Here is a 13,159-nt window from a genome sequence, read left to right on the forward strand (position 1 = left end):
GGTCACCTGATCATAGAAGGAGATCAGGTTAGAAAGGCAGGATCTGCCCTTCCTAAACCCATGCTGGCTGGACCTGAGATCTTTGCCATCCCTCAGGTGCGCAGTTATTGGCCCCAAGAGAACCTGCTCCATCAGTTTCCCTGGCACTGAGGTCAGGCTGACGGGTCTGTAGTTCCCAGGTTCCTCCATCCGACCTTTTTTGTGGATGGGGATATTGGAAGTTAATAAAGATATATATATTTTTATAAATATTCTCTCACATTAATTAATTTCTCCCCTCTGCCTAATCGGTGTAGGTTGCAGAATACCCCATCCACGACAGCTGCAGGGAGTCCGAGCACGTTGTTTACCTGTGTACCCCTATTTATTGAATGTGGACCGAGATTAATAGCCCTTTGGCCACTAGAGTGACCAATCATGTTGGCAGTCAGCCAAACCTTACCATAATAGGCAAATGCCACTTGCCTGGACTTTCGCCAAATATGGGAATCACATGGGCCTTACACTAGGCAGACACGAGCTAGGCGTGTGGGGGCTTACACGACATGTTTACAAACACCTTGTACAACATAGACCCTAGGCAGGCCAGACTTTGTGGCACCAGGTCTGTTGTGTCTCTTTGTGCTCGTTTAGTATGTTTACCTCTGGTTTAGGCAGGAAAACATGTCCAGGCAGGACAAGGCATAAATAAGCCTATTTTCAGGCCTACAGGCCCTCCACGACACAAGCTTTTCATGAGCAGCCCATAAAGAACATTACTTGTGTTGGTTTGGTCCCATGTTTGTGACTATTTTAAAATTTGAAAACAAACTTTAGGGAACTATTAAAATGCTTCATAGAAAGGAATAAAATCATTACTTTTTTGATTGTGGTATTGGTCTTGTTTGTTTGTTTTTTTGTTTATAAATAATACTTTAACATTGTTGGTAGTTTCTATTCTGAATGAACCGATTAATACCTCTCCTTTACTAAAAAGGGGTACTTCTACTGCAAACGTCACTTGGTATTAAAATGTATGCATTCATTGACAGATCCACAATTACACTTGGTGGTCGCTTCTTGGAAGTGAGGCTGCATTACATATATAAATAGCGACTCTTTAATGACAACTACAATAATGGTTTCCTACTGTCCCCCAAACAACCACACTTCCATCTACATCAGACAAGTCTCACACAAAACAGAATATAAATGTGAAGACAATGTTCAAATTTAGGGCTCTGTCATCTTTGCAGTCACAGCTGACTGTTCATCTGGTCTTTATTTTTGTATAATATTTCTGACTGCATAAAGAGAAGGATCACTGCAAAGAGATTTTGTCTTTCATTGAACCATAAAGACAGCTTCAGCTTGTTGTTACTGGAGTAATGAGGCCTTGTTCAGCAAATGGGATTGCGTAACTTTATTCTGAAATGAGTGATTGACTCAACCTGCAAAGACCTTGAGAAGAGCTTGGAGTGGATGGTGCACTTGAAATGTTTGTGATGGTATCTGCCAGTGGCTGGAAAGCATGTATCACTTTCTCCTTAATGTATTATACAGCAAAAAATAGAGAACTAAAAGCAATGGCTCATCCAGTCTAGAAGAATGCAGTAGCAAATGCTTAAGATACAGACACGGGAAACTTTCAGTGTGCAGCTACCAAATAAATTGTTCATCAAAACAGCTTTTCTGTAATTCATGTTGGTTAGAATATATTTTATGTGCTAGAGTTTTTGAGTTTTTAGCACTTTTCCACTTTTTCCTGCTACTTTCTATTATTTGATGTTGGAATTCTCATATAACCAAGAGGAAAACATCTCAGGATATATTTTCTTCTGACAGACTAACTGCACTTTCATTGAACCTTGTATATCCCTTCAGATTTATACCAGCTGAGTACCCCTAGCCTGATTTTTAGTTGTATACAACCTCTTTTTTTCCAAACTTGCAGGGACAAAGGGGCCACCTGAAGATGAGTAGATCATCTGCATCTACTGAATCTTCATGTCTTTTGTTACTTATTTGAAAAAAAGTAGATCTGGCCTCCAGCCAAATTGGCAGTCAAGAAGGAGCAAAATACTTAGTTTGAAATAGTTTGTGATGAGTTTCTAGCTGTTCCAGTTCATTGACAACCTACCAGTTTTACATTGCTGCCCACTGGACTGTCATTTGTCTATAAAAATACTCTGAAAACAATTCAAAGGAAAAAAATCAGCATAGTCCCTAATGAGACAAGAGAAGAGTGTCCTGTAATGATGATGACAGCAAATTCACTAAGTGAACTGCAGTTTGAGAACTTTGCAAATTGATCAAACTGTGCTTCCTTGATTGCTTACTTAATCACCTGTTATGGTCTCTCTCCTGACCCTCCATATCCCAGTTGCATTTGTCAGCACTTTGGTGGCTGAGGGACCCTCTTATAGGTCCTCAGGTTCTGAATACTGGAAAAATAGGTTCTGGTTTGGGGATTTTACCTTATTTGCATTTAACATGTACTTTGGGCCAGCTATCAGAGGAGGAATTAGAGATCTTCTAGACTCCTACAGTGCTTTCTACATCAGGCTAATGACTGCTAGGAAGACCCATTCTTAATTCTATTTATTATAGGATAGGTACTAATTAAAGCACTGTCTCACCAGGTGCTGAATACCTTAAGCAGCTTCTAACTCCAGGAAGGGTAATGCTGTGCATATTTAGCACTTAGCAGTGTTCTGCCTGCTAAACATGTCTGGTCAGGAGAGAACTGTACAAGGGGAAAGCATATGTGCTTGAGTGGTACAAGTAATTGACTGGTGGGACTCCTAATTCATAACCAGTTTGTCATCAGATTATGGTTCTGCTTTTCTGGGAGAAGTGAAGAAATGTTCACATTTCATTAAAATCCGAGTGATGTACTATCTCTACAGCATTCTTCAGAATAACAGACAAGGCTACTTCGGGCTGACCATTTAAGCCTTTCTGAACTCTCTTTCATTAGAGAAACTACTTTTAAATATGAAGGGAAAGGGGGGATGTGAGTCTGTTTGCACAGGAATGGGAATGAGAAGCTGCTTCCTGCTGGTGCAGATCAATTGCTGCCTTCTGCAGGAGGTGCTCGGACTGCATTTCAGAAGTGTTGAACTAATGTTCTCTCTGCACTTGCTCTGCAAATCATGAGTCCAAAATAAGGTAAATGCATCTCTAAAGCCAGCATATGTGAAGTGTGAGGAAACAGTTAAATACATATGTAATTTAGAGCATGGACTTGAGTTCAAATGCAGTAAATTCTTCACATGCTGAACAGCAGTGAACCACTGGTTTATTTTATGATGGTGACTGAAGCAGTACTCATGTATAAAACATATGTGTCTGTTTTCTCCTTGTTTTTGACACAACCACTCTCTTTTAAAGCTATCTATGAACAATCTTGTGAGGCTTACCGACACCAAGGGAAGACATCAGGTTTCTTCTACATCGATTCTGATGGAAGCGGACCACTTGCACCACTCCGTGTCTTTTGCAATATAACAGGTAATGACCTTACCTTGTCTTTGATGCTTTATGTCAGCTCTTACTTTACTCATTTGTGTTGCTAAGAAGACAGCACAACTGTAGGTCTCTTGTTAGTGGAGAACTGGTAGTAGCTCAGTTTTGACTCTGAGGTGTTTCCTTAAATATGGTGTAAATGTGATTTTCAAACCAGGTTTGAAAGACTTCCACTGTTGCTAAGTGGTATTTACACCTTATAGAGGTGTAATATCATAACTTTTAATAAGATGTTTATGCTTTTCACTGAATATGAGGAAGCTTAGAATTCAAATCTTCTTTTGTTTATCTGCTTTACTAGAATACTAGAACTGGTAATGATTATGAAACTCCTTTCACTGAGTTATCTGTAAACACTTCCAGCCTTACTTAAGCAGTCTCCTGGTATGACTGATGCCTTTGATGTCACAGAAAATAGAAATCTTGATTGTCCTGAGTATCTGTATGGAGCAGAAGACTGTTAAGAGGAGGGACACCAAAGAGACAGGTAGTGGAGCAAGAGCTTGGCCAGGTGACTTGATAGCTGAGACCTTTCAGCATTACAGTTCTGTAGTTTTAAAATAAGAAGTGTTTCAAATGAATGTACTTGTCTGGTAAACGCTCCCCTTAAGCAGATCCCATTTTGCATATCAGACTGTCATGCAACGGTATAAGAAAAGATTACACAGCCTTTGTTGTGGAGTGGAGTAGAGTAGATGGCTGAGCATCATTTCTGCTTTTTATTTTTGTAATGGGGAAGAAATTTCCTAGACTGTCTACTATTTAATGTTTGGGGTTTTTTTGCTTCCTGTGGCCAGATGTGGACGAAAGAACATTTGTTACCCATTATAAATTGTTAATTCAGGTTGATCTACTTTGTCACATATCACCTCGACAGTCCTGAAAACTAAGGAATTGGGATATTCGTATTTTATCCTTAATTTCCTTGTACTTAAAGTGTCTCAAATTAAAATTTAATTTGGATTTAATTGGGCTATCATTATGTTAATTAAATGCACAATGGTTAATTATTAAGTATTTTTTTTATTCAAGTGTAACAAATATTTAATGAGATGTGTCTCCATCACTGTTGTTGAGTCTCATAGTAATTGAAACAGAGTTTCACATTTCTGTCTGAATATCCTGCCTTGATCTCCAGTATGGGAAATGTGCTTATTTTTATTATTTATCATATAAATATGTGTGATCAAAACATTGTCAGTGCTTTTTTTCTCTGCTGAAAACATAGGATTTTTACAAACTCCTTGCAGAAAGCATCTGCTTTCCTCAAATTTTATCTGGCAGAAATCCAGAAGGCATATACCTAATTTACATTCTATTGGTGACGAACTTGCTGACATTCTTATTTTATTTTGGTTACAAGAAAAGTGAAGATAGAAAAACTGTCAGAATCCTCTAGCCTGGAAAACCTTTTGTTTTTTTTATTTCTTCTTTTCCCCTAGATGTCTCATTTGGGGTGGGGGAAAGTCATTATTCCTGTTGCATAAAAGAGGACTGAGACACAGAAAGAAATGAACAATTTCACAGTTATCCAGAGAGTTTGAGGTACATTTGTGTTATGCTTCCGTGTCATCTAAATATGGTTTGGGTGCCTTAATCACAAGAGCTTCTTGTCTCTCTGCAAACGTACCTTATTGTTGCAAAAAAAAAAAAAAACCAAAACAACCCAAAACATCCTAGTAATAGATGTGCAAAGTATGGAAGAAATAATTCTGTGTACACAGGGATGGATTCTGAATTTGTTAGTCTTTCTGAATAACGCTTCTGCAGTTTTCAGGAAGCATCAATAATCAGGCGAGGAAAAAACTATGTTGTTATAAGAGGAAATGCAGAAAACAGAGAAAGAAAAAAGTCACTTTTTTTTTTTTTACAGTTCAGTGACTTAAATACATATCACACCTCCAGTGAATAAAAAAAAAAAGGTAGACAGTCAGATGCATGAATGGGTTTAATGTATTCAGAATCTAAACAAATTAAAAAGGTGATGAAAGGAACTATTACAGGAAGGTATGGAGACAGTACATGTAGTACGTGACATAGAGAAAGCAAATGGAGATTGATTCTGTTTCATCATATAGGAGCCAAAGGACAGTTAAATTATTAAATAGTAAGATTTAAGAGTTTTTTCTTCTCTTTTTTTCTAATGCAATTAATAATTCAACTTGAAACTTAACTACCGCAGGGCATCAATGACACCAGTGTATCAACAGAGAGTGAATACGCAGGCTGGAAAAGGCCCTAATTTTGTCTCATAGATGCAGAAGGTGCAATTAAATGAGAATATTTAATTCATAAAATTATGGAATTATTTGAGTTGGGAGGGACCTTTAAAGTTCATCTAGTCCAGCCCACCCACAGTGAGCAGGGACATCCTTAACTAGATCAGGCTACAGACAGCTTCATTCAATCTGACCTTGGATGTTTCCAGGGATGAGGCTTCTACCAGCTCTTTGGGCCACATGTGCCAGTGTTTCACCATCCTCATTGTAAAAAATCTTCCTCATATCTAGTCCAAATCTACCCTTTCTTAGTTTAAAACCATTACCAATTGTTCTGTTGCAACAGACCTTAGATATAAAAAAAAAAGTCTGTCCACGTTTTTCTTACAGGCCCCTTTTTAAGTACTGAAAAGCAACAAGAAGGTCTTCCTAGAGCCTTCTGTGCTCCACGCTGAATAACCCAAACATTCTCTGCCCTTCATCACAGAAGAGGTGTTCCAGCCCTCTGATCATTTTTGTGGCCCTCCTCTGGATCCAGTCCAACAGGTTCATATCCTTCTTGTACCTTGGACTCCAGAACTGGACATGGAACTTCAGGTGAGGTCTCACTAGATAAGAATAGAGCAGCAAGAATCACTTTCCTTGACCTGCTAGCTAAAAAGTTAGTACTTGCAGCTGGTAGCTCAGAGACCCATGAGGCAAAGATTATTGCAAAATAGGAATGAGTTCCAGGACAACCTTTTGCCTTCCCTCAATTCTCTGGGTGTCTATTCACCCTTGAGGGCAGAGATGGGGTTCTGGGCTAAATGAAGCTTTATTCAGAGTGACAGTTCTTTTTGTATATAGTTCAAGAAACAGTGACCTCTTTATGCCCAAGATGTGTTCAGGCTGAAGAATTCAGAGGTGTAATGGAAAATCTGGGGAAATGACTCAGTACTTTTACGAGTAGAAGTGCAGTGAGCTAATGATTTCTGGGAATTACAGATGTCATTGCCTTGAACCTGTGAAGGCTGAATTCAAAAAAAGAATTGGTTCATCAGAAATGAGCACCATCACTGCTTTTAGAGAACAGTGTTGTTCCTCAGTGTTCTCTTACATCTGTTTATTTTTTTTTCTATTTGTCTCCTATGTAATTACACAGATAATGATGTGGTTTTGTAGCCAGTTGTTGGCTGGGGCAGATTAACACCAACTTTCTCACATACTGATGTCTGGTCATAGGCATACAGTAAGTGATGTGGATATGGGAGGTATCAACATTCCAAGTTAATTTATTGTGTCTGTGGTTCCAGTGATTTAGTTGCACCCTGTCAACTTTAACAGCCCACTGCTGTATAAAAATTCTGCAGTAACTAGAAATTTGCAGTTTTGTGTGTTGAGAGAGAATTGGACAATTTTACAAAGACAAAGAGAGAGAGAGAAATAAGGAAAGGGAATTTTTGCAGGGAGAAAAAAAGAGAAATAATGTATTAAAAAATATGAAGCCAAATTTCAGCATGGCAAGACATTTAGCACTAGACTGTCACAGGATATCTACTAACACCAGAATAGATAAATGTATTTATTCATTGTCTAGAGGAGTGTCTGAAAAATCAAGGTGACAAAAATTGTAGGTGACATGCTATTATTTAAGTTGGTCAGGAAGAGGGAAGAGTGTGTGCTGTTCTTTGGAAGGACTTTTCAGAAAGGCTGTTTATTTCTAGTAAAAGTAAAATATGTTGTTGAAACAGAAGGTTGTCAGGAACAGTAATGTATGTAATTAAAGGCATAGAAAGGTATTTCTTCAAAGAGAGGTTAGAAATAAATAATCCAGGGCTGTTTAGATTGGGATGACCCGAAGTGAATGGGCTTTATTAACAGAGACAATATTCAGTAGCATTTTTTTGCAATAGGAGTAGAGAAACAGTTCAATGACAGTGAAAGACAACAAATTCAAAACTAGATTAAAAAATAAAGACTGCACCTTATTAACATAATGTTTTCTTCACCTTGCATCCCCATTATACACAAAATATCACTTCTACAAAAAAAAATGTCAATTTGAAAAAAACAGTGAGGAAACCACATCAAATACACAGGTGTGTGAGGGAAGCGAACTAGATACCTGGGTCCAAACCATGACAGTATATTGATGGATGTTTTCAGGCACCATGAGTATTTTGTGTGGGTCCATTCAGGGATTATTAATTTGGGATGATTGCATTCAGCACCATAAGAACATAGCTGGACTGCTTCCAGGATCATCTACACAGGAAAGTGAACTACCTCTGCTTGTTTTACCAGGATTCTCCCGTCATTCATAGCATTCTACACCCGCACTGTTGTGCATGAAGTACAGAAGGAATGTATACTTTCATGCTTTGGAGTAATGAACAGCCACCAGCACGGTGAAAGAAATATTGTTTATAGGCTGATTATTTGATAATTAGCCCAATAGAACTAATCTTCACATCCCACTGAAGTGGCTGATAGTAATCAATAGATAAAAGATTTAATGGACCCTCTGAACTGATAGCCTGACAGTCTTTCTATCATCATGAAGCTTATTATTTTTCTCTTATTGCTTAGAAATCTATTGATCTGTCTAGAGTAATGCTAATAATCATATTCTCCACAGTCTATAGACATGCAATCTACATTCATGTGCTTGTTTTGCTGTCTTGTACAGAAAGTGTTTGTTAGTAACCTTTCCTCGTCTCCTCCACAGTGAATTTTACCCTTGATAGCTGCAAGATTTGCTTGAGTCATTCTGTCCCTGTACTTCTTTACTGATGCTGTTTTACTGCGTGCAGATCTTGAGCTATCAAATCAATAATGTTTAGAAATTGCCATAACTAGATCAATGGTTAATTTTATCTTTGACAAATATTTTTCATGTCCTCAAATAGGTTGTCATTTTTTTGTTGGTTGTTTTGCTTTGTTTTCTTACATATTTCTCCTCCACGTGCAGAATGAATCCTTATGCAAGGTCTTGCTGCAAGTCTAAGGTCTGATTTTTAAACAACTATAATGAAAAATTCATTAATGAACAAAAAGATAGGTCTTTTTTTGCAGATCATCTCTGGTTTGCAGTATCCTCTCAAAATGCAAATATTTCCTATTTTTCCTGATGCAAGAAATGTAAAGCTTTATTTTCTCCAACTCAGAAAGCTCTATACAAACTGCATTTAAATCTCAAAGTAAGCGTGTTGTGGAGGGCCTGTAGGCCTTAAAATAGGCTTATTTATGCCTTGCCCTGCCTGGACATGTCTCTCTGCCTGCACCAGAGGTAAACAAGCACAAAGGGGCACAACAGACCTAGTGCCATAAAGTCAGTAGCCCAGGACACCTGATTGTGTAAGCCCCCACATGCCCAGCTCGTGCCTGCCTGGTGCTGGGCCCATGTGATTCCCATATTTGGAGTCCAGGCCTATGGCTTTTGCCTCGTATGGTAAGGTTTGGCTGACTGCCAACCTGATTGGTCATTTTGGTGGCCAATGGGCCCACATTTAATAAATAGGGGTGCACAGGCTTACTTGCTTGCTTCCGCACATTGCTTGCTTGCCTGCATATATACTTGCAGAGCTCACTTATGCCTGCCTTGCTATGATTACCTGGTGTGCGCCATTGCCACAAGTTGCCAGGAGCAGACTCACTTGTCTGCACATGATCAGCCTGAGTAGCCAGCGTTACATAGTGCTGAGACAGCACGGCATCCTGACTCTGCACCTGAGATCCTGCCTACTTATCCCTGGAGATAGCATCCAGAAGAATTCAGCAGCATAAGGTCAGAGACTCTTATTTTCCCTGAAACCAGAGGATTCCAGCCTCAAAGTCCATAGGCAGAGACACTGAAGAATTGGACACTAGGCATAGGCTGTGACGTAGCCCCAGAGGGTGATTATTGATTAATCAGAATTGTGAGTAAATAATTTAATGCCTCTGTAATTTCTATTATCTCTGCCATAGAGCAGAAAAACAGCTTTCAGCCCACTCTTGCTGGGCAAGTAGTATATGACCCCAAGCGGCATTAAGCCATGGGGAAAACTCTCTCTGTTAATAGTTTCAATGTTTGCTAGTTGTTATAATAGTTAATGTTTGATATATATTCCCATAATGTCTTCAGACCCATGTAGAACAAATATTAATATTAAAGTTCAGTGGTTGGGGGAGGCGAGAGTTGAAAATATTGAAGTTAATAAATATATATGTTATATATTTATTATATATATCTTGCATCAATTAATTTCTTCCCTCCACCACAACCAGCGTAGGTGGCGGGATACCCCTCTGTGACAAAGGGGCTCTAGAAAGATGTGAAGAAGATTGCCAAAGTTAGACTTGCTATGATTTATAAATTGCCTCTAGATGTTTTTTGTTTGGTTGTTTTTTTGTGGGTTTTTTTTTTTTTTTTATGACTGAAGTATCTAAATACTTTAAGTGTCTGAATAGTCCCTCTTATTATATAATATTTTATCAGCTATTTGAGGAAAATGCAATAGAGGTTTAACTCACTCACTTCACTGGGAACAAGCAGCAGACTGGAGTAACAGAGAAATAGTACTACAAAACAGAGCTGGCTGTACCTGAGTCCTTGTAGTAGGGATCACCATCAGTGTGTCCAAAATAATCATAGAGCTGGTGGTATTACTGTCCACAGCATCCACTTTTCCCTTTGTTTCCACACATGGATCTCAGTTAATTTCCTTATGTAACTTATGAATCGATTTTTTCATGAGAAATCATCTCCTTTTATTTTGTATAGCAATTTAACTGATGAAGAATTCACCATGTGACTCAGCTCTTGTTACATTTCCCTGAGCTTGGCAGACTTTCATGTGGAAAGATGGACTGCTGCTGCTTAGACTGAGACAATAACAGAGAGAAGGAGGATAAGAAGTTGTTTTGCCCTGCATTCTGATTTTATCACCTGTCTGTGGAACAAGAACTTAGGTGGTGAAACTCCCTGCAGTTCTGAAAAGGAACTAGATAAGGTTTTACAGCTCTGAACTTCCTAAGGAAGTTGGAGTGTCTTTCTTGTTTGTTGTTTGACTTTTTTTTTTCTTTTTTCTTGTTTTCAGTGCAGCCTGCTCTCTGTAATTGTGATGGACTTAATCACTGGAGAAAACAACAAATGGGAATCCTTTACGAATTATTTACTACTGTAGATTAAAGACAGCCTTTAAAGATTTACAATTTATCCCCTCAAACACTGCAGGTCCTCTGGCACTGTAGTTCTGACAGTTTATGCATTTCTGGTTTGAATTTTTATTAAGTATTTCTGAACTTCATAAAATGAAAATTCTCTAGTTCTTATGTTATGTCAAATGCATTGAGCTGTCAGCAGCTGCCTTTATTTTTACAGCAATATTGTTGTGTTTCTGAGGAGCATCACATCAGAAGTTCTGCAGGCCTTCTTCACTGTCACACAGGAGGGCCCCCACAAGGAAGTTTTAGTACAGGAGAATGTCACAGTAGATACTTTCTCTTAGACCTTGTCTTTTAATCAAGGGTTGCTGCAACTTAATCACTGCCCTGACACATTTTCAGTGCTCAGAAGTTTGTGGTAAGATGAAGAGGTTGAGTTGGAGAGAACTACCCTGATATCACAAATCTGAGTATAGTGAAGAAGTGTCCATTTTGTAATAGGAGGTAGTTCAGTGACTGTTGCTTCAGGTTTTTTTTAGTGCCTGAGGTAGATACTCTGTATAAGAGGAAGTAAGGAGATGGAGTATTATCATGGAGCAGGCTGGCAGGATAATACCTGGACTTCAACACAACATGAAGGATGAGGGTGCAAAACGTTGCAGACAAGATGTCTTGTTCTCACACAAAAGAACAGTCTGGCATGGTCATTCTTCTGACAAAGATGCCTCAAACTGTGGGCTCATAGTGATCAAACTTCATGTCTGGGGTGTGAAAGAGTTGGGAACCCAGCACTTCCCTCTCTGCCAGGACAGGGGCAACGTGTCTCTACACCTAGGGGCATGATGCTTTCCTAGTGCTGCCTGCTGTCAAGAGGGATTTACAGATGGAGAATGGCTCCATGCTTGAGCATCCCAGGGGAATGCACACCTGCAGGTGTAATCTGCCAGTAGCGTTGGAGAGTGAGCTGGATAGGACTGGGGAAACGGGAACCACCCCAGAATTGTTTTCATGGAGATGCTTTGGCATACTTAAAGTGACTGAATCATAAACTAGGAGGGGGCTGATGAGCACAATACAACCTGCTAAAAGACACATTGTTGAGTTTGCCAGCAGACAGGAAAAACAGTAGATTAAAAAAATGGGTAGGTTTTACAGAAGGCTCAGGAAACACCTCCTTGGAGATGGTGAGTTAAAGCTGTTTGTAATGAGAAATTGTGTTTTCATATTCTTTGAAGGATGTATGTTAGAGTGACTGTCTTAACCACTACAACTTAAAGTAGTGTAATGTTCAAAAAGGAAAGTCTGTCTTTTCTGTGGTTACTTTTGTAGTTATAGATACAGCTTTCAGGATAACATTTGGCATTCAATGTGAAGCACCATAAAACAAATGCATCACATGAGCTCTCAGAGCAATTTTTCTTTCTCACATAGCATTTACCGTATGTTTGTCTTGTTGGTAATTTAATCAGTGTGAATAATCTTGTTTTGTGACAAACCTTCTAAATCACAAAGGAGTGATGCAGTTTATATGGGTGAAATATGCTCCACAAAGATATTTCAAATTGAAGAATAAAAATGAGAATTAGACAACACAGAACTTATTGAAAACCAGTTTTCCAGCTGCTCTGATTTCCCACAATTTAATTTGTGTGCCATCAAAAGCAACTTGGAGGCTTCCAGCAAGATGATAGAACTATGGGTGAGGCCAAATAGAGGGTCTAAAATGTGCTGAATGCATTGCAGTCCCATGCTGTGAAAGCATCTCTTAGGACCAAATACAGACAGCATAATATCCTCCTAAATTGGACCATTAAATAAAACTATGAGGTCATAAAGCTGTAGCATTTCCCTGAAATTAAAGCATTGTCACCTTTAAATTATGGAACAATTTAACAAGTATTTAGGAAATCTACTTTTCAAGGCTGCATGTAACTATTCCAGGTTATGCAGTGGAAGATGTGGCTACACTCCCCTACTGGGTATTGAATGACTTTCAGCTTGTGTGGTTTTCAAAATTTTACCAAGCTGAAAAAGTAATAAAATGATAAAGTGGAATGATAGAAGGTATAAATAAACTGTGACCTTTGCCTGGAGAACAGCTTTTTCATTCTCATCACAAATTCACAAATACAGAGAGAGTTCATTACATTGAGTAAACAAGGGGAAAAAAACATATAATATGGACAGACGTAAAAAAAATGATGATGACTACTTTGTTGAATTAAAGGAAAAGAGCCTTATCTGGCTAATTTCACAGTTCCTAGATGTGGAAATGGCTAGAAGGATCTAGTGGCACTCAACTCAGG

At 38.7% G+C, this 13,159-nt stretch overlaps 1 protein-coding gene across 2 annotated transcripts in view; it reads left to right on the forward strand.

Annotated features, from left to right (window-relative positions):
- CNTNAP5 (contactin associated protein family member 5) overlaps window positions 1-13,159 on the forward strand; it is a 366,715-nt gene that overhangs the window by 230,201 nt on the left and 123,355 nt on the right. For both annotated transcript variants that reach the window (XM_064157679.1, XM_064157672.1), the window contains exon 12: window positions 3,373-3,492. In XM_064157679.1, the coding sequence (XP_064013749.1) occupies window positions 3,373-3,492 (120 nt within the window). The remainder of the gene's footprint in view (window positions 1-3,372; window positions 3,493-13,159) is intronic.

This window comes from Pogoniulus pusillus, chromosome 2 (assembly GCF_015220805.1).
Source record: "Pogoniulus pusillus isolate bPogPus1 chromosome 2, bPogPus1.pri, whole genome shotgun sequence".
Lineage (NCBI taxonomy): Eukaryota > Metazoa > Chordata > Aves > Piciformes > Lybiidae > Pogoniulus > Pogoniulus pusillus.